The 20,822-nt window shown below is 40.5% G+C and overlaps 2 protein-coding genes and 4 non-coding genes across 6 annotated transcripts; 2 read left to right on the top strand and 4 right to left on the bottom strand.

Annotated features, from left to right (window-relative positions):
• Window positions 1-505: 505 nt before the first annotated feature.
• Window positions 506-5,719, bottom strand: LOC109043685 (uncharacterized). The gene is made up of 3 exons (XM_019060976.2): window positions 5,569-5,719; window positions 3,372-3,563; window positions 506-2,447 (listed from the first exon to the last, which is right to left on the bottom strand). Exons 1-3 carry the CDS (start codon window positions 5,641-5,643, stop codon window positions 780-782), a joined length of 1,935 nt encoding a protein of 644 aa, XP_018916521.2. The 5' UTR covers window positions 5,644-5,719; the 3' UTR covers window positions 506-779.
• A 3,759-nt stretch (window positions 5,720-9,478) lies between these two features.
• On the bottom strand, window positions 9,479-9,597 carry LOC140224134 (5S ribosomal RNA). The gene has a single exon (XR_011899408.1). It is a non-coding gene; the product is annotated as a 5S ribosomal RNA (ribosomal RNA).
• A 199-nt stretch (window positions 9,598-9,796) lies between these two features.
• On the top strand, window positions 9,797-9,915 carry LOC140224127 (U5 spliceosomal RNA). Its single transcript, XR_011899401.1, has one exon. It is a non-coding gene; the product is annotated as a U5 spliceosomal RNA (small nuclear RNA).
• Window positions 9,916-10,516: 601 nt separating this feature from the next.
• On the bottom strand, window positions 10,517-10,634 carry LOC140224128 (U5 spliceosomal RNA). Its single transcript, XR_011899402.1, has one exon. It is a non-coding gene; the product is annotated as a U5 spliceosomal RNA (small nuclear RNA).
• Window positions 10,635-10,831: 197 nt separating this feature from the next.
• Window positions 10,832-10,950, top strand: LOC140224133 (5S ribosomal RNA). Its single transcript, XR_011899407.1, has one exon. It is a non-coding gene; the product is annotated as a 5S ribosomal RNA (ribosomal RNA).
• A 2,141-nt stretch (window positions 10,951-13,091) lies between these two features.
• Window positions 13,092-20,589, bottom strand: LOC109043528 (ionotropic receptor 75a-like). Its single transcript, XM_072296945.1, has 5 exons — window positions 19,630-20,589; window positions 18,499-18,701; window positions 17,011-17,228; window positions 14,369-14,637; window positions 13,092-13,310 (listed from the first exon to the last, which is right to left on the bottom strand). Exons 1-5 carry the CDS (start codon window positions 19,710-19,712, stop codon window positions 13,106-13,108), a joined length of 978 nt encoding a protein of 325 aa, XP_072153046.1. The 5' UTR covers window positions 19,713-20,589; the 3' UTR covers window positions 13,092-13,105.
• Window positions 20,590-20,822: the final 233 nt, after the last annotated feature.

Raw genomic sequence — 20,822 nt, 5'->3', positions numbered from 1 at the left:
GCACGGTAGAAACTTCAAAGCTCATAATTGTAACATTCTCTCGCTCAGCTAATTACTAATTCCAGCTTCCTCAAAAGCTTGAAGAAAAAAAGTTTCTCGTGTACAATGAGCCGTAGCTGTATGTGGCGATGGAAAACTCAATGATCGCTGTGTGCACAAACAGTAAAATCTACTCGAAAGTAAGAGTCGGAAACAAAGTCAACTTTTACACAGCCCATACGATCAATTACGTTAAGTTACAGTAATAATACTCGTATAATCTGGATAATTTTTAATTTATCGAAAATTTCCTTTATCGATTTTTTTTTAAAAAATGTAAATTTTAAATGTTTAAATTAGTAAGTGAGGCTGTCACCTGATCCAATTACCTTGACAATAGGTCGGTATATCGTACGTAAATGGTTACGAGGAACTCGTTTCAGAGCTTGAACGAGCTCATAACAGCATTTTTGACCGAATGAAAGATGCTTAGGTATAGTTGCAGGAATAGAAAATACGCTAAATGTCAACTTTTTTGAGTTTTAATCAAGAAAAAAATAACTTTGGAATAGGAATATAATTATATTTCAAAGTTAACATTTGAGTCCTTTCGTAATTATGGAGAAAACCCTGTAAAGTAAGGTATTAATTTAAGCATTGTATTCAAGTCAATTGCATTTTTTTGATGCTGCCAAAATAGCGCGAGGGCGCATGCTGCGCTAAAAATGTCAATGATAGTAAAATGATTTTCTCGTATCCTTGAAAATTTCTCAAAACCTATTTGCTCCTTGTTTGATGCTTCATCCTTGGTCATCGTATTCGGGTTCCCCGTTTTTGGAGTTCTCGCCTTTAGAGTGCCCACCTTTTGTGCTTTTTTCTTTGGTGTCCTCGTCTTTAGATTTTTCGTCTTTGAGGCTTTTGCCTTTAGGGCTCTTGACTTTGGTACCCTTGTCTTTGGTGTCATTTTCTTTCGGGTCCTCGTCTTCAGGTTCCTCATCTTTCGGTTTTCTGTTATTCGAGCCCTTGTCTTTGGAGTTCTTTCCTTTGAGGCTTTTGACTTTGGGGTCCTCGTCTTTGGACTCCTCCTCCTTGGACTCATCATCCTCGGGCTCTTCGTCTTTGGTTTTCTTATTTTTGGAGTCTTTGTCTTTGGAATTCTTACCTTTAGAAATCTTGTCTTTTGGACCCTCGTCTTCCGGATCTTCGTCTTTTGGCTCCTTGTCCTTGGGTTTCTTGTCTTTGGAACTCTTGCCTTTAGGATTCTTTCCCTTTGGGCTCTTATCTTTAGGATCCTCATCCTCAGAATCCTCATCTTCAGAATCCTCATCTTTAGAATTCTCATCTTTGGAGTCCTCCTCTTTTGCGTCCGCGTCTTTGGCGTCCGCATCTTTGGCGTCCTCGTCCTTGGTGTCTTCGTCTTTGGCGTCCTCGTCTTTTGTGCCTTCGTCCTTCGTGTCTTCGTCTTTGGGATCATCTTCTTTGGAGTCTTCATTTTTGGGTTCTTTGTCTTTGGTGTCCTCATCTTTAGTGCTCTTGTCTTTAGGGCTCTTATCTGTAGGAGTCTTACCTTTCGCGCTTTTGTCTTTAGGGTTCTTGTCCTTGAGGTCCTTGCTTTTGAGATCCTCGTCCGCGGAATTCTCATCATTGGGGTCCTTACCTTTGGGGTCCATATCTTTGGGGTCTTTCTCTTTGAGGTCTGTGTTCTTAGAATCCTCGCTTTTAGAATCATCGACTTTAGGATCATCGACTTTAGGATCCTCGACTTTGGAATCCTCGTTCTTGGAATTCTCGTCTTTGGAATCATCGACTTTAGGGGTTTCGACCGTGTTATTCTCGTCCTTATGATCTTCATCCTTGCGGTCCTCGTCCTTGTGCTCCTCGTCCTTGTGCTCCTCGTCCTTGTGGTCCTCGTCCTTGTGATCCTCGTCCTTGTGGTCCTCGTTCTTGTGGTCGTCATCCTTATGGTCCACGTCTTTGAGGTCCTTACCCTTGAGTTCCTCGTCCTTGTGGTCCTCATCCTTGCTGTTGTCGTGTTTGTGATCCTTTCGTTTGTGGTCCTCTTGTTTGCGAACTTCGTGTTTGTGATCCTTGTGTTTGTGGTCATCCTGTTCGTAGACCTCTTGTTTGCGATCCTCGTGTCTGTGCGCCTCACGTCTGTGATCTTCGTGCTTGTGATCTTCGTGTTTGTGTTCCTTACGTTTGTGGTCTTTGTGTGTGTGGTCCTTGTGTTCGTGGTCTTCGTGTTTGTGGCTCCTGTGTTTGTGGCTCTCGTGTTTGTGGCCCTCGTGTTTGTGTTCTTCGTGTGTATAGTCATGACGTTTGTTGGTTTTGTGCTTGTGACTCTTGTGTTTTTGATGACTGTGGTCGTGGTGCTTGTGTTTGTGGGTGTTGATCTGGTGTCCATCTTCCCTTACTCCTGCTTTTTTTATGCACCATCTTAATTTTCTTTGATGGTCTCCTGATCCATTCTAACATAGCAAAGAAAATTCAATTTAAAATTTGAGAAAAGGAATGATAACCTTTTTTTAAAACTAAACGTAATTTCATCGTTTAGAAATTAAATACCAAAAATAACATCACTAATGAAAGACGAAATTTTTGGATTCGTCTTTCCAGAAGAACATAATTTTACTGCAGTAACGCCGATCGATATTTTTCGGGTTTGACAACTTTTTGCCCTCGGTATTTTAAGATTTTGCAAATGTTTGGTCTTTTTTCATTCAGATGTCTGCTTACGATTTTCTTTTAATTTTTCTCACCGTCTAAATGCCTACTTAACTTTTTTAGAATTCTGAAAATTAGGAAAATGAAAGGACTACTTAACTCAACATCTGATCAGTAAAAACATTTTTGGAAACATCCAGAGAAAGCAAGAAAGACATTTTTGAAGCAAGTTTGTTTTGCTTTCTCAAGTGTTCATGAAATAATTTTGGAAAGATTTGTAGCCATTTTGGACCCTGAGACTTCCATACATGACTTGTCCTCATAGAGTACATAGAGTCGTAATGTGAATGGGAGAGCTGGCGCCATGTTCTGCTCGACGAGTTCCGAACCCGGTGTGCGCCGAGTTCGGGTCACTTTTTCGATACATGTTCGATCCAAAATGGCGGCGTGGAATACTTGGTGATTCCTATCTTCCTTGTTTACATCGGATGGCCGGATACCCCGGTGTATCGCAAACAATCGATCATGTATTGAAAAAAGGACCAGGCGTCACACAGGAGTCTCGGGACCTGGAAAATGCTTAAAAGTGGCGCCAGCTCTCCCACTTGCATTACGACTCTATGTACTCTATGCTTGTCCTTCATCGTCGAATTAGGGTACTTTAGTGGAATGTACTACGAAAACAATAACATGAAAGATAATGTTTTCAATATTTTTGTTACACTCACATTCAAGACGAGCGTGCAGTGCTTGCGTCTGCTACAATTATAGCCAATCACGCTCTTGCATCGGCCGCGGTCGTGCTCAGGTATCTTCAAGAAAGTTTTCACGGCCTCATGACAATGACTTTCCGACGGCTTAAGTCTGCACGGATCTTTGTGCAAGTGCGGCCTCAGTGCATCCGCCACTTCATGATCAATCTAAAACCATGATATTGGCAGTGAACAGGTCTAAATTGGACGTATTTCTGTCAAACGGAACTAAGCGCCAATTTGAGTGCCTTTTGAGGAATTTAGAATCCCGGATAGCGCGTTATGTCAAACGGAACTAAGCGCCATGAAAAAGCATTGCGAGTATAGGACGGAATGAGCCTGACGCCCGTTTCCGCCGCCAATCCAAGCCCCCCTCTACCTTCCTCCCCCGATGGCGCTTAGTTCCGTTTGATAGAGAAAGGTCCAATTGGACGTATTTTTACCAAACAGAACTATGTGCGGGTGAGAAAGATTAGGTGTGCTCGTTAGTTGAGGGCCGTAAGAATGAATGGGAATTACAAAACGCCAGTGACGTCAGCGGCACCGAGGCCGTCTCCGTTGTCGCCCTTCCTCCGCTTTAACTCATGAGCCCCGTCCACAACGCTCTTTTGGCATGCCCATGGCTCATGAGTACCGCATTCAGTTGGCACATAGTCCTCTTTGTTGAATTTAAAATCCCGCTTTCCCATTTCGCAAAGAGGAATCACGCCTGCTGAACACATTGTTTCTTATCCACCTCAACACGAGCACACCCAATTTTTCCCTACCCACACATAGTTCTGTTCGGTAGATACGTCCAGTTGAAAGAAAGGCAACGCAGAAAATGTCGGATCAAGCTGAACAAGAGTTGCTCTCTTCACACGGAAAGTTAACTTTTGACATTTTCAGTAAATTGTATTAAGAAGGAGCATATCGACGGTGAAAGTCGGCAATCACATAACTCGATTTGCGAAGTCGCAGACTTCCTGTCATACTTTATTTTTTAAACAGAAAGCTACTCAACGGTAATTCTTTAAAACTTCCGTGATTTTTCTTCTATGTGCGAGGAAAATTCTGCAAAAACTTCAAGGAATCATGTCCATTTGTTCTCCTTTAAAAAAATAACATTGTTGCGGAGATTTATAGACACCGCAAACGAGTTATGTGATTGCCGACTTGCACCGTCGATATGTCAATTTTGTGAATTTGTTCCTTGACCAAAAAAAAAAAAAAAAAAAAAAAAAAAAAAAAAAAAAAAAAAAAAAAAAAAAAACCTCAACATTTTAAGAAGCTCCCTAAGTGAACTTCAGGTGGAGATCGCAAAGGGATGGATTTTAAATTCGTTTCAGGTTCTACTTTTCCGTCAAAAAAATTCAACGCATATTTTCTAGAGGAAGAGCAAATCAGAACGAACCCGACATAGGCAGTTCAGAATGACCGTAAATTTATTTTTCAAGATCAAGTCCTTGCATATGTTGTTTTCTTGATGTTCTACTTTTTTATTCTTCTCTATCCGATTACTTCTTCTGAAAACTCGCTTGTCAAAATTTTGACGGAGGATCGTGCCATTTCATGAAGTTCACGAGGAAATTTACAGAAAAACTGATACCTAAGGCTCAATGTACCCACTTAGAATGGTTTGTGCTGGTGATAACCCTTTTGCCAACCAGCGACGATTCTTTCAAAATTAATAGGGGGGGGGGGATTGAAGAACAACAAGAAACTGGGTTTTGTTTATTTAAATGTAATTGAAATCGAGACAAGCTAATCTATCTAGAAAAAATTATTTAAAATTAATTTTAATTGAGAAATAAACGGTGTTGCCGAACTCGGAGAACCGCCTCTGTTATCTACCGAGGAGCGAAGTAAAAATAATCGTGAAAATGAATTAAAAGTCTTCATCGCTGACGGAATTATATTCTTTATATATTTTGGCAGTTCAATTTTATTATGCTTTTAACTTTTGGTTTCCTGGTTGACAAAGGCGTTGTTTTGTTATTAATTTAAAACGTCCCAGGCATTTTGTGTAACTTCAGTGAACAATATTCGCTATATTTTATTGATTTTTATCACTTTATCGGGCCATTTAATGAATTGCTCTTCCATTATTGTAATGTAATTGTAAATTTTAATGACATTTTTATGGATTTGAGATCTAAAAGAAGGATTTTAGAAATTTTCCCCGTTATCTTACCTTGGCACTAGCCGAAGTTGAAAAAACGCACAACGCACACAAAGCACAAAACAACAGAGGAGGTCGCCTCAACATGTCGCCGCACGATTAACTGCTCGAGTCACAGGCTCAGTACTTATACCTAAATTTCTTTTGCGTGAAAATTTTTTCCCTTCAAAATAGCCTAGCGGAACGATAAAAAAACACCCTTGAGTCATCGAACAATACGTTCTTTTGAGCGACAATTGGACCGCGTTAAACAGAAAGGAACCAAGCCACATCAGCTATTGCCAAATTTAATTGGGCAATTTAATTTTTTACATGAAAACGGTTGTGTGGATTTTCGTGCAAATTTCAGTGAAAATTCTCCGTGGTGCGAAACAAATTCCTTAAAATGTTCAAAGGAATCCGAACAACCGTTCTCTCGTAAAAAATATAATTGCCCAGTGAAACTTGGCAATCGCTGATGTGGCTTGGTTCCTTTCTGTTAAACTCGGTCCAATTTTTCCCCTTCAAAATAGCCTGGAGGGACGATAAAAACACCCTTGAGTCATCAAACAATACGTTTGCATTGCAACTGCATCGGTAATTAACAGCTGTTTTCGAGTTCTATCAAATTAAGCGGAGTATCAGTACGCGAGTATTCATGTCCAAATTTTTTCAATTATCGCGGTTACTCTGAGCAAACGTCTAGCTCCTCTTTCAGGCAAGCCGCGAGAAAAATGGAGTTAAACGAACAGTAGGGCTCATCTCAAAATGGAGGCACGTCGTGACGCTAGAATAGCGCGACGTTATGACACACATGACACATCTAAACGATCGAATTAACAAAAAGCTCTCCGATTCAATCACGCACACACGATGGAATTTTCCTGTCAATAAGGTGGTCAAGTGTCGACATTTTTACTCTCTACATTTTCAGGGCCAAATTTACCAACTTGCCGCCCATGGACCGCCTGCAATTTGCCGCTGTTGACCGCACTGTGTTTGGCGCAATGCGTGAGGTACTCATGCAGTCTTGTAGGCGCTATGCGTTTCACGCTGACTGCACTGTGTTTGGCGCAATGCGTGAGGTACTCATGCAGTCTTGTAGGCGCTGATATGTGTCACATGCCGACCGCCGCGCCGAGGGTTTCTCCTGTTCATCTCAAGTTCTCGTCATCATTGCTCTCTCCGCCGCGCCGTTCCAGGCCAAATTGCGTGTTTGGTTTCTCTCTTAACTCGACTAATTAAAGGTGCTGTCTCTTGTATCACCGAAAGATGACAAAATTAGAAATTACTATACTCTCAGGAAATGAGAGATATTGTCACCTTTTCTCGTTTGTAATTTTTTTCTGAATCCAATTTTTTTTATACCTATATTTAACAAAAATTGCAAAATTTTCCGCCCTCTAAATTTGCCGTCATGGGCCGCGGCCCATGTGGCCATCCCCTAGATCCAGCCCTGTACATTTTACTCTCTTACATTCTTTCTCTTTTCATTTTATTTGAGTAAGAAGGGCTCAATATTCGTACACGTTCCTGAGAAGTAGGACCCCGGCTTTCAAACCATCTTCTGATTGGATGCAGTATTTAACACTAGGGTACCACATTGGTGCCTTTCTCTACATTGTATATAGAAAGAGTGCTTTGGAGAGAACATGATCAATTTTAGCGGGCCATATTTCTCGATGTAACGCGAGACCTACCGCATGACTAATGAACAGAACCGATGAATATAAAATGACTGTTCCAATTTTTTTGACAAGAACCATAACACATGCACTGGAAAAAAAAACACATTGGATCTAGAGTCCAGACTCTTGACAACATTTACAAGAAAAAATACTCTTGATTCGATCAGATTTTTGCTTAAATCAAAAGGAAATCCGCTCATATTAAGAGGCTTGGTTCTTGATTTAAGCAAAAATCCGATTGAATCAAGAGTATTTTCTCTTGTCGATGTTTTTAAGAAACTGAACTCTAGATCCAATGTGTTTTTTTCCAGTGTGAGTGATTTTTCGATAATAGGAATAGTCGTGTCACCGTTGGTTAAAACGACTTAGGGTAAAACGATTGAAAACCGAGTTGATGTATCAATAAGAAATCCCTGTCCCTGAACTTATCAATGCTAAGTCATATGATAAAATATGATTATAATTAATAATATGAGACTCTAAAGGCCGAAAACGCCCGGTCGGTTACGTGATGCCAACTCCGATTTTGAAGTAAAAGAGGAATTGGCGATAGTAAATCAGCACGGATCAAGGATTCTTTGGCAATATTTTCCAAAAGGAGACCCTAAAGTTCAAGAAATCAGCCATTTTGAACTGAAATGTTTACTTTTAAGCCAAAAATGCACAAGAAAGATTTGTCGCCACATTTGGCAACATTTTTCAGCCAGTTCAATCGAGTGCAGTAATTATATCGCCGGATAGAGTTTCTATGATACATAGAATTCCCGACTTTTTTAAACTATTCTTTTATTTTCACGAAGGTCTAAACTATTCCGGTTCAAACTTCCAAATTCGTGGTTCTAGAGACGCGGAACAATGAAAGGACTTAACACTCTAACAAGAGGGACGTAGCGCCTCACGTCCAGTTAGCGGTAGTTTATTCAGGCGCTTTGATACAACTATTCGTACTTTATGGTTGACTGTGTTGCATACCCGAAAAATTGAAGGAGCTTCGCAACTCTTACTACTATTGCTCCTTGAGTTGGTGGCCGATGGGGGCTCACAGCGCTGTTCACCTGGGAGGTCGTATTTCAACTGTTGCATCTATCTTGTTGTTGACATTTGTGACTTCCACGGGGCAAGTGACCGTTGACGCAGGGTGGCAGATTTTTAAGAAATCGATTTTCTCAAATGTTTTGTGTCGAAGATTTTGAGTCCCGCGTTTGGCAAGGCTAAACTTCAGGTAATCGATACAGAGAGACCGATTTTGATCATCGTCCAGCTTCTCTTTCACGAAAATCGAACCATGCCTTCGTGTCGTAAAATGTGTCTTTTCTGATTCAAAAAATCAAACTCCTGCCGTAACTATTCATCTGCGTAGCTCATGGAACTTTCGGATTTTAGCCGATGAGTCTACGCTATAAGCATTGCATTGGTTTTCAGATGACGAATTCATTCAGAATGTTCCCGATCTTCTAATCGCAGACTTTCGCGTGTTCCCCCTAGCTTTTTCAGGCCTGATTCACTTTTTTATCACTGGATGATTAAATACTCGCATTTTCCTCCAGATTCGAACGTGGACTTTTTTGCTTCCTTCGTGACTACGTAAGTGGAATTTCATTAGGCGTACCAATCTTCACCGCTTCGCGACGATGTCATCGATGAGCTGGTTCTCATTGGGAGGGGCATATTTAGGTGAAAAATTGTTTGCACGAAATTGCAACGCAGACGTAGCATCTTCATGCGTCTTGACGATGCACAACAACGGAAACATGCACGGAGCAAGATCCAGAATTCGTTACCGATCCTTACTGGGTTTCTCACTTCATTTTTCTGTTCTCACCGACTGTTTTCTCATTGGTTGCTTCTCGATCGTGAGAAAGTAACGGAAGTAACGGTTTTTTTAGCAGCACTTTTCTTTCATTGTCTTACACAAAACAAGTCTTATTTCTACGAATTTGTTCATCTAAATTTAGAATTGGACGTGACGCTATTCGCCTGCGGTGATAGTTTCTAGGTCTATTATTGGATGTATTTATGCTAAAAAGAACTTTGTCTCATGCAAACCTATGCACATAGTTCCTTTTGGCATAAATACGTCCATTTCATAGTTACTTTCAAAATTGTTTGGAATATTTTTGGGTGTCCTTACAATAATATCTTTACAAGCATACTTCCAAGCCAACCCAGTAAGTTAGAAAAGAAGTAAGAGGAGGGAGGGAAAAAAAACTCAATCGCAATAACATCGAAATAGATACGTTTTGAGCAAAAGAGGAAGCCAACAGCTAGCAGTGTTCCCAAGCGGTCTCCCATCTCAGTACTAGCTACGCCCGACGTTGCTTAACTTCGGTGATCGGACGAGAACCGGTGCGTTCAACGTGGTGTGGCTGTTGACATGAGAACTACCAGCCGGAACCGTGCATAGAGCCAACATTCTACCTCTTATCTCACCTCGTCTTGCCGTCCTATCACGTCAAAATGGTTGTTTCATCTATACCGATCACCAGATAGCGCCCAATGTCCAGATATTCTTGTTCCGTCAGAGATTTTAGCATTTTGAATTTAGTTGGACAGCCGTGTCCACAACTCCGCTGCAACTCTTGACTCTCTACAAATCGTACAAATCTTTCGCCTTTTACTAAAGATTTCCGTGGAGAGGGTCAATCCATGAGTCTAATTCTAATTTTTGGAATGCCTGGCGCAAGTCAGGCACATAACAGCTTTTCACTCCCTTGCTTACGGGCTCCTATTGGTCTGTCCATTCACCCTTTTTGGAGCTCATGCGTTCTAATGGGACCGTTATGATACGGGAAGAGGGAGGGGTATCACGAATACCCGTTGTAAGAGTAGTGTAGATAAAACGAAATAAGGTTGGATGGATCAAACTGACATAGTTTTTAAGGGGGATAAGAGGAGCATAGTATATAGGGCCAATGGTCTACCTCGCATGAATCTGAGCAAGAACAGCAACATGCACTAAGCAGGTTCCTAAAATTGTTTCCGATAGTTACGGGTCACGGGGTTTTTTTACCTCACTTTTCTTGACTGTTCACTCATTGTTTGCTTCCGATAAACGGAACTAATAGTTTTTAGCTCCTCTTATCCCCCTTACAAACTATGTCAGGTTGATCCATCCAATCTTATTTCGTTTTATCTACCTTATATACTCTTACAACGGGTATTCGTGATACCCCTCCCTCTTCCCGTATCATAACGGCCCCATTAGAACGCATGAGCTCCAAAAAGGGTGAATGGACAGACCAATAGGAGCCCGTAAGCAAGGGAGTGAAAAGCTGTTAAAGGGAGTGTATGTTATGCTGACTTGCGCCAGGCATTCCAAAAATTAGAATTAGACTCATGGATTGACCCTCTCCACGGAAATCTTTAGTAAAAGGCGAAAGATTTGTACGATTTGTAGAGAGTCAAGAGTTGCAGCGGAGTTGTGGACACGGCTGTCCAACTAAATTCAAAATGCTAAAATCTCTGACGGAACAAGTATATCTGGACATTGGGCGCTATCTGGTGATCGATAGATGAAACAACCATGTTGACGTGATAGCACGGCAAGACGAGGTGAGAGGAGAGGTAGAATGTTGGCTCTACGTACGGTTTCGGCTGGTAATTCTCACGTCAACGGCCACACCACGTTGAACGCACCGGTTCTCGTCCGATCACCGAAGTTAAGCAACGTCGGGCGTAGATAGTACTGAGATGGGAGACCGCTTGGGAACACTTCGTGCTGTTGGCTTCCTCTTTTGCTCAAAACGTATCTATTTCGATGTTATTGTGATTGTGGTTTTTTTCCTTCTTCCTCTTACTTCTCTTCTAACTTGCTGCCGTAACCGTTCATAAGGAATTTTGAAAGTGAGAATTTCCATCGATCGCCAAGAGGATATAGTAGAAGCAAGCATCTAGATATGTGCATTTTTTGAGACGACCTTTAAGGTCACTCCCAAAGAAAAAAAAGAAAAAGAAAACAATAATGGAGAAAGAACTCCAAAGAAGTCTCGAACTTTGAAACGAAATTCCTCTTGAGAGGTGGTGCGATGGGCACCTGGATAAGGGAATGAGAGGAGGGAGAGAGGTTTCCCAATAAAAAAGAGTACCGACAGCGAATGGATTTACGAGAGACGCAGTTAATGATCTCCGATTTAAATATAAATTGGCGCTTTGAAGAATTCAAGACAAAGAAGACGTCGCGTCGCATTAATATCGCTGCGGGATTGAAATCCAGCTTGAGTCTGAGGGGAAGTAGAGAGGGTAGGAAATGGGGAAGGGGGAGTCCAGCGCTATAAGATCGCTTTGATGTATCAAACTATAACAAAGAGGGGAGGGGGTGTCATCAAAATCGAAATTTCGGTGTACGCAGTTCGCCGAAGAGACGCAGGCTCATTTGGACGTATTTCTGTCAAACGGAACTATGTGCATCAAGACATGAGCCCTGAGATCCATAAGAATACATGCATACCAGGGCTCACGTCATATTGCACATAGTTCCGTTTGACAGAAATGCGTCCATTTGAAATTAATCTCGAGGAATTTATAAGATAAATGAATGTAAAATCGGGAAGAAACTCAATCCAAAGGAAAAGTTGTAACTGCCGTGCTAAGGAAAAACGCCGTATGAACCTTCAGGCGTTGCAAAATTTCCTCTGGTAAAACTCGAATTTCCTGGTAAACTAATGGAAATTTTCCTCCCAATTTTTCATGTAATCTTGTTCGCAATTTCACCTAAAGATTCTGAAAATTTAAAGGAAAAATATGTATAACTTTCCTCAAAAATAAACATTTTATCGAAGGAAATTTGGCAACTCTCAAATGTTCTTACGGTGTTCTTCCTTAGCACGGCAGTATAGCAATGACGGCACTCGAATGAACATTATCAACTATGATCAACTCGTGCATTACTGAGCTGCTTTCATGAGGTTGATCTCCCTCCCTCATCCCTTTTTGACATTTCTTCCTCGTGTTCCTAAAGATGCCACTTAAATGTAGGTAGTGAAGGAGTTCAGATACGAGTATTTAATGTGAGTAAATATTTAGACACATCTGTTTTTCTCGGAATTTCTCCAGAAAGATGACGTAATACGCTGTTTTTGGGCCGACTACTTTACCTTCACACATCTCTTAAAGTGTTGGTTCTTATGAAAACCTCTTTCGACCTATGACTATCTAGCAGGTATGTATATGATTAAGACAGCTGCAAATCAGATCCTAAAGTGGGAAAAGAGTGAAATGAGATAACTACATAACGGCTTAAATGGTTTGCATTATGCGCCATTTGATGCAAAACAACAACAACACGAGACGAGAAACAGAGAAGAAAGCGGAGCATTGCGAGTTCACGCTTCGCGCCATAGCGCCTTCAATTTCGCAAACGCAACACGGACATCCATCAAGTACGAATAGTTGTATCTCTGCGCCGTCATCAATGCGCATCTTTTCCCTTGCTCTATTTCCGTGCCGTGTTAAGTTTGCTCCGTTTGTCTTATTTGTAGGGGAGCTTCAAGGACTACGTGAGCAATGCTGCTGAAGACACAAGAGAAATAATTGAGCCTCGTTCTATAACTTTTCTCCCGACTCCGAGCGACATTTCATTGGCAGCCTAGAGCGGAGAATTGCGGGTCACGCCTCGCTCCATTCATCAATCATAAATAGTTGAATTTCGGCGCCGTCATGAACGCGCCTTGAAGTGTCTCTTGTTTTTGAAATTTGAGACAATTTTAGGTTGAGTTCCCTCAGAATATTCTATCAATGTGTCCAAATCAATAACCATTTTGAAAAAAAAGACACTGACGACATATTTACATGTATCTTTAAATAAAAAAACCAAGGTTTTATTCTTATCATCATTGCTTGAAAAACTTACTGCAAATTAACCTATTCTTTGTTTCTATTTTTTTCTAAGCATGCAAGTAAGCCTGCACTTTAATCTCTAACAATAAAATAATGCTTGCTAGCACAAATCCTAGAGCCAGTATGCAGAAAGCCATTAACAGTTCGGTGAGTCCAGCTGGAATATAATCTCTGCTCATGCAATTCGGCGGCTGTATATCCCATAGCTCGTCAATGTAATCCGTAATGCCTCTTTCGATAAGAAGCAATAATCTATGAGTAACAGAGAATAAACTTTTAATAGCATAATTCCTGTCTATAAGCTAATAATTACTCATTTGTACTACAGTTAGTACTCAAGTAAAAAGTTTCAATAATATTCAATCTCAAAAAGTACATTTTCGAAAAATTTCTTTAACATACGCGACCTTCTACTTAAAAATAAACCACATAAGGTGAGCAGTCAAAATTTGCATTTGAGTAGTTTATGTAGCGTTTGCTAGACAAATTTAATTTTGAGTTTCAAATGGTAAACTTCATTTTCTGCTCTACAGGATCACTTGCGATCGGTATGGTCCTTTTTTTGCGACTAAAGGGCGTAATATTGCATTATAATCCAGAAATTTCTGCCTTTAACAAAGCAATTAGAATTTAATGCACGTTTTTCTAGAGATTGCGTAGCTCGAACTGGAAACGTCAAGCCGCCATTACGCAGTTTGACATCGACAAATTTTGACTCCGTTACTTTTTCAGTAGACATTTTTTGGCGCTTTTTGACACCGTTATAGTTCGTATAGCACTCTTGATTTCTGTAGTATATCAATAACTCAATTTTAATTTTTATGGGCTAAAGCGGGCTGGTGGTTCCAGTGGTACTCGTTCATCAATTAAATGGAGGCCTCCTCGGAAAAGACATGAAATGAAATGCAAAAATGTTTGAATCTAGAAAATATTAATTTTGCTTTTTATTTTGTAAAACCTATATTTTAATTTTCTTCCTAGGTATCTGATCGGTAGAGGAAATATCGACGGCGTAAGTCCGGAATCTCATATCTCGTTTGCGATGTCTGAAAATCTCCGCCTCTATGTTATTTTTTCATAGGAGAACAAATTGACATCATTCCTTGAAGTTTATGCAGAATTTTTTTCGCACAGAGAAGAAAGATCACGGCAGTTTTAAAGAATTGCGTTTAGTTTCCGTAGTTTTCCGTTTAAAAAATAAAGTACCTATGACAGGAAGTCTGCGACGTCGTAAACCGAGTTCTATGATTGCCGACTTTTCGATGTGACTTTTTTCATGTGCAATGCAAGAAAGTAGAAACGAAACTTACGTCGTTGATATGAACTCGTTGTACGGTAAATCTTTGCGTATGGTCAATGCCCGCGATAATCTGTAAGGGAACGCGTCTATAACTTTGGCCAAACATTTCTCGTTGTCCGTGAACCGCTTTTCGATCTGGTAGTAGAGTTGTCGCTTGTTGGTTTCGAATGCCAGAGCCCCTGCTCGAACTTTGTCCAGGCCATCTTCTACGGATAAAAAACCACTCGGATGCTGCAGTTTTTCGTTGTAAATTTTCATCAGAATGGAAATGTTGAAAGTCTGAAAAAGAATTTGGTACATGTATTGTATCTCACTCTGAAGTTTGACGCTTGAGGCGCGCAGCAGCGATTCGGGGGATTGGACCGCGGAGCGGTCAAGGGACGTAGCTCCCTATTATTCAATTAAAAAATAATTTATCAGAGATCACATGTCCATTGCACTCACTACTCAGTTAGTTGATTTTGCGCGGGAAAAATCGCACGAGAATCACAGTAGCCTGTGTCACACTATCAAAATACTCCATCGAAATATCAAGGTCAGGTGTTGTGATTGGATTATTTGATGACTTGGACCAATCACAGAGCTTGACCTTGACATTTTGATGGAGTATTTTGATAGTGTGACACAGGCTATTGGGCGAATCGAGAACGTCTGGAGCATGAGCCGGCAGCAGAAAGGAAGTACCAACAAATGCGTAAGACGAACTACGCGACGAGTCGTACGTTTCAGACTGTTTTCTTTAAAAAAATATATTTTAGATGATGTGCTCGGCGTGATATTTATGCGATTTTACCTGTGAAAAGCTAACTCAGTTGACTAAATTTCCTGTAAGCAAGCGGCCGAATATTCTTCTACAAATTGAGTTTATAGGGCATAGTGACGATTTTCATGTCTGTTACGCATATCATTCATTAAAGAGACCCACATAAAATAAATAATGGAAATGCAAATAGGTATATGAGGACTTATCTGTAACAATAGCGGATGTGAAAAATTACCTTTTCGAAACACGCTTATAAAACTGTTTTGTTCTCACAAAAATTTAATATGTTTGGCTCTGGCATAATGTACAGATCCCGAAGATCACATCTCAAGTATTTTCTCAAAATTTTCTCGATGCCAAAACAGTTTTTTGAATGTGTTTCGGAAAGGTAATTTTTCACACCCGCTATTGGTACAGATAAGTCCTCATATGTATGTCGCAGGCAAATAGTGAAATCATGCATTTTGTCAAATGCCTAGGCAAATAGTCAAATTTTAACAGTCTACAAAATTTTGTGAATTTATGGCGAAGAGGTCACGATTTTTCACTATTTTTGGAAAAAAAACTCATCAAACCTACAAACTCTTTTTATCTCTTCCTCTTCAATTGCTCTTCATATATATTATTAAATGTTGAAACTCCAAAAATTTTGTATTTTACGACCTGCTGAAAATTTCAAGATTAGTGTCTCTTCAGGAGCTAAATATTGTTTAAAATACTATTGTGTGTGCACATTTTTACTGAGAATTTTTTCTTGCAGGATCCATGAATTATTTTGTCTAAAATTAGGAACAGAATCAGAATATCAATCCAAGTTAGAATATTTGACTATTTGCCTAGGCATTTGACAAAATGCCTGATTTTGCTATTTGCCTGCGACATGTACATAAAAAAATGGGTTTAAAAGGAAAATTGAAGGTGTTGTGCGAATAGCCACTCAGGAAGTCGAGCGACGACGACGGTTGTTATACTCAGCCATGGTGAATTGCGAGGACCTCTTCTGCCGCACAGAATAAAATTGCCTTCACGGTGTTGAGTATGCAACGCCACGACACCCGAGTTTGATTAGTTATCGCCCTGGTTAGCGAAAGGCGCTCTTGTTCACACGCACAGGCAGAGAAAGCTCTCATTTTTGTATTGTCTTTCCATTTTCTTCTTTCATAATGGAAACATTGGTATCAATCAAATAGAACGTAATGAATACATTACTTTCCAAATTTAATTCATCGGTAAAAGAGAGTTTTTGTATGTGCGTCAATGCAACACGCTACATTCCCGCCTGAAAACCCCGAAAGTCTACTGTTGTGAGTCTCATCAGGATCCAAACTGATCTAAGTATATTTTACAAGGGAGGAATTATTTCCATGACCCGATTCATGTTTTTTGAAGACTCGCTACAGGTGCTTTGTATCAGCGAGAAGGAGAAGACTTTGAGTGAAGTCAAACTGTTCATACTTGCCTATTCCGCATGAGTTTTATTTCAATGGTCGATTTTACCTATGACTTGGCTTATACGAGGGCGAAAACTTTGAATCGATTGATTCTAATGTAAACTGCAACCAGTAAGTTTCCAATTAGGTAAGCGTTGAGTTTTCTCCATTTAAACCCATGGAAATGTATCGATCTTGGAAGGGCCGGGTGCTCCGACAAGAATCAATTATTTGACAGAGGCTTGAATTGAGGAAATCCGGTGTTGCCAAATTGCTGGACCCGCTTCTGAGAACAATTTTTCATATTAGTCGATACTTCTCTCCACGCCTTGTGGTCAACTCCGCCCATTATTGACTCGGGTTCATGTGCGTAATATATTTGTTTGTTTGTTTTTTTTTTTTTTTATTGTTATTAAAGTAGACAACTACAAAACGTATTAATCCTAAAAAATATATTACCTTGATGAAAAGTGCCTCATTGTTGGGTACGTTTTCGATGGACAACGGGATCCCACTATCAATCAGCTGCTGTAGATTGTTGATTGTAGTTGGTGGGGTCGACAGAAGAGCAGTGAGTAGCGCCGTGTTGAAGTAATTGTATATCATGAACGCAAACAAGAGGGTAAGGAGGATCAGGAATCGATTCGTTGCACGTCTAGGTTTTCGCAAGTCCAGCCCTAAAATATGAATATTCAAATATGCTTACAAATAAAAACAAATATGAACATCGGGGGGGGGGGGGAGTACACGGGTTTACCCTTAGTTTACCCTTGGGCCTGAATTTCATTGGCTGTGGTTAGCTGCAAATAGAGCGGACGTACCATTCGGCCGTAGATTCGAACATCAACTCTTTGATTGACTAATTTCCAGGTTCTCAGTCTAATTCTGGTATAGAGAGTCGTCCTGATGGCAGGGCCGGATTTAGGGGGTGGCCACATGGGCCGCGGCCCATGGCGGCAAATTTAGGGGGGCGGCAAATTTTGACTTTTTTTTTTTAAACGTAGGTATAAAATATTGGATTAAAAAAAATTGCAAACGAGAAAAGCGACAAAATCTCTCATCTCCTGAGAGTATAGTAATTTCTAATTTTGTCGTCTTTCGGCGATACAAGAGGCAGCACCTTTAATTATAGTCGAGTTAAGAAAGAAACCAAGCACCCAATTTGGCCTGGAACGGCGCGGCGCAGAGTGAAATGATGACGAGGACTTGAGATTGAAAGGAAAAGCCCTCGGCGTGGCGGTCGGCGCGTTACACATATTAGCGCCTACAAGACTGCATGAATACTTCACGCATTGCGTCAAACACAGTGCGGTCAGCAGCGGTCGACGGGAAACGCATGGCGCCAACAAGAGTGCCTGAATACTTCACGCATTGCGCCAAACCAGTTCGGTCAGCGCGGTGCCGGTGCTGGTGCGGCAGCGGAAGTTAAAATTATTAAACCACATTTATGTTTTGCACATTTTTTTGCAAAAAATGTGTCCAACACGAGTAAACGTGTCTTATGCAACCCGCCCCCTCCGGCACGTTCACTTGATGGTTTTTATTAAAGCTTCAGAACGAATGAGAAGGGGGCGGCAAAATACAGGCGGCCCATGGGCGGCAAGTAGGTAAATCCGGCCCTGCCTAATGGATCTCGGGACGTGAAAATGGTGTAGGTATTCTAAATTTCTTCCCTTTTCTTTTCAAAATAACTACTGTAAGTATCCCTAATCCTATACCTAATAAATCCCATTTTTAAACAATTTTATTAAATGTCTTTAGATGGCTGTAGGCTCCTCAACTCATGTAAAAGCCACTAAAACAACAGAGGAAGAAGAATTTTTAAGTTAGGGTTATTCAGGTTGCGGTCAATCGCGGTTAAAAAAAATTAGACCTCGAAGAGAAGCCACAAAATTACAGATTAGACAGTTCACTTCGGTACCATATCCATCGGTACCATATCTGTACCTTGTTGGGCAACGGCGGCAAAAGTGAAAATTGTAGCGCTTAGGTATGGACTGTGGTTTTTATCGAAACTTAGACCAACTCCCAAAACAATAGTCGAGATCACAAGGATGAAGGCAATGCACATCCAAGTTCGGACCGAAAATGGTTCGAGAAGAGCACGCCAACGGGAAAAACTCTTCGGATGAAGGGAGACAAATGCTATACTGGAAAAAACAATGGTAAATTTACATGATTTCAAGGAAATGAAAAAGTAAGTACAATATTACGGTTTCAGTAAAGTGTTGCCAAATGATCTGAAATAAACCGGGTCTCTTGAGCGGGAAAGTTTCAAATGAAGGGTGAAATTAAACGAGTAACGTTGCAAATGGAGGGTGAAAATAGGACAACATATCTTGGTTTCCAATATTCCAAATTTCTTGTCAGATTTACTAACTTTAAGAATGACTGACCATCTTTATTACACAAAATTTCGTGTAACCTCTCTCGGCCTTTTTCAAAGATTTTTTCAAGAATCGAGAGGAAAAATTTAAAGAAAATATCATCTCCAGAAAAAATGAATTTGGAGAGAAAATTCCACGTACTTTTGCTGAACGAAAGCACAGACGAGTTGGAAAGATGGGGTGTACTCCAGAAAGCTGCTTAAGAAAGAATGTAAAAATGGGCGTGATTTCCTTTAAGGAAATGGAAAAGCGGAATTTTACATTCCACCAAACGGAACTAAGCGCCAACTGTATGCGGCACTCGTGAGCCGTGGGCATGGCAAAAGAGTGTTGTGGGCAGGGCTCATGAGTTAAAGTTGACGACGAACAAGCGCGATGGCTTCGTCGCCGCTGACGTCACTGGTGCTTTATAATTCCCATTCATTCTTACGGCCCTCGACTAACGAGCACACCCCTCCTTTCCCGCCCGTATCTGGTTCCGTTTAGCAGGACATCACACGCAATTTTGAAACACTGTAGTTGACTTACGTGTTTTCTCGGTTTTGCTATCGACATTAAATTTGTAATTTTTAAAGTAGCAAACTCTTAATTAAAGTCGTCAAGCTAAACCTCAGCACAAAAATACATTCAACCCTTCACTATCGATGTGGAGTTGGGCTTTTTTGATTACACAAGACGAAACTAGGATTACCTGTACGGCGGTAAATTGATATCAGTTCTGATATAATTCACGACTTTTTCTCTCTCTTTCACTCGGAGTAGACTAAAGCCCATGTCAACCGTTGAGTTTTGGAGTAAACCCACGAATCCGTCGAACAGAGCGTGCGATTTGTTGCTTTGCTTGCCAAATATCTTCGTGACGTGATATTCTGTCCTATTCAACGAATAAAATCATGAATAAACATTACTTAAAGAATAACAATCTATCGATAGATGGTTTATCAGTATCTTTGAGTCATGGTTGTGTATCCTCTATACCACTACACTACAGTATGAGTATACGATGTTCTTCAGATCCATCAGTATACAAGTATGACCGTCTAAATGCACATCGTGGAAACGCCTTCACATCGTGGCTTAGCAGTCCAAACGCACAGTCTTGCAAAAATGTTTACTGGCTGAACCTATTGTTCACAGTTCGATCTTCGTGTAGTTATGCAGTGCATCCGTTAAGTTACTATGCTTACGCAATTACTCTGAGGCTCTCTCTACAGATTTACTTTTTCGCAAAATTTCCGCAATAATAATAGCATAATAATAGCGTAAATAATAATAGCATGATAATAATAGCGCAATAACAGTTCATACGTGGGCAAGACGCATCGAGGATATGCAGTCTCGATGACCCCCATTTTTCGACAACTTACGTGAAATTGTGTATATCAGCCAAGATTTGCCACGTCTGATAATCTCTCCTACCGTAGTAGTCCTTGTCTCTTTCGTAATAAGGATTCAATAAATTCGGATCATCCAACGAATTGAAAGATGGAAGCTGCAAACGGAAAAGTACCAAAGCTACTGAAACCGTGACACTTGTGAAGGATCAGCTGGTCGATTATTGAGACATGATTGATACTTAGCTTGTCAACGGACTATTGGCCAAGGTACGAGAGTAAGCACCAGAGGAGACGGTCTATCACCATTTCACCTAAAACACTGTGGAGACACGCAATAATGCTCAAATTCAACTCGAAGGAGCAAAAATTATCGTTCCCTGCATTCATTAATTCGAAAATTCCGCTCGACAAGAAACCAATAGACCAACAGTATTGGTCACAAAAAATTAGTTTTAGTTTTTTCAAGCTGAAATTTTCCTATTTGTAGAGTCATTGTATCAGAAGTAGGAACCCTGGTAAAAATTGGCAGTAGAATCTGTGTTCCAAA

This window comes from Bemisia tabaci, chromosome 2 (genome assembly GCF_918797505.1).
Source record: "Bemisia tabaci chromosome 2, PGI_BMITA_v3".
NCBI classification, from domain to species: domain Eukaryota; kingdom Metazoa; phylum Arthropoda; class Insecta; order Hemiptera; family Aleyrodidae; genus Bemisia; species Bemisia tabaci.
Note: the sequence above shows the minus strand (reverse complement) of the source record. Positions and strands in the feature narration are given on the sequence as shown.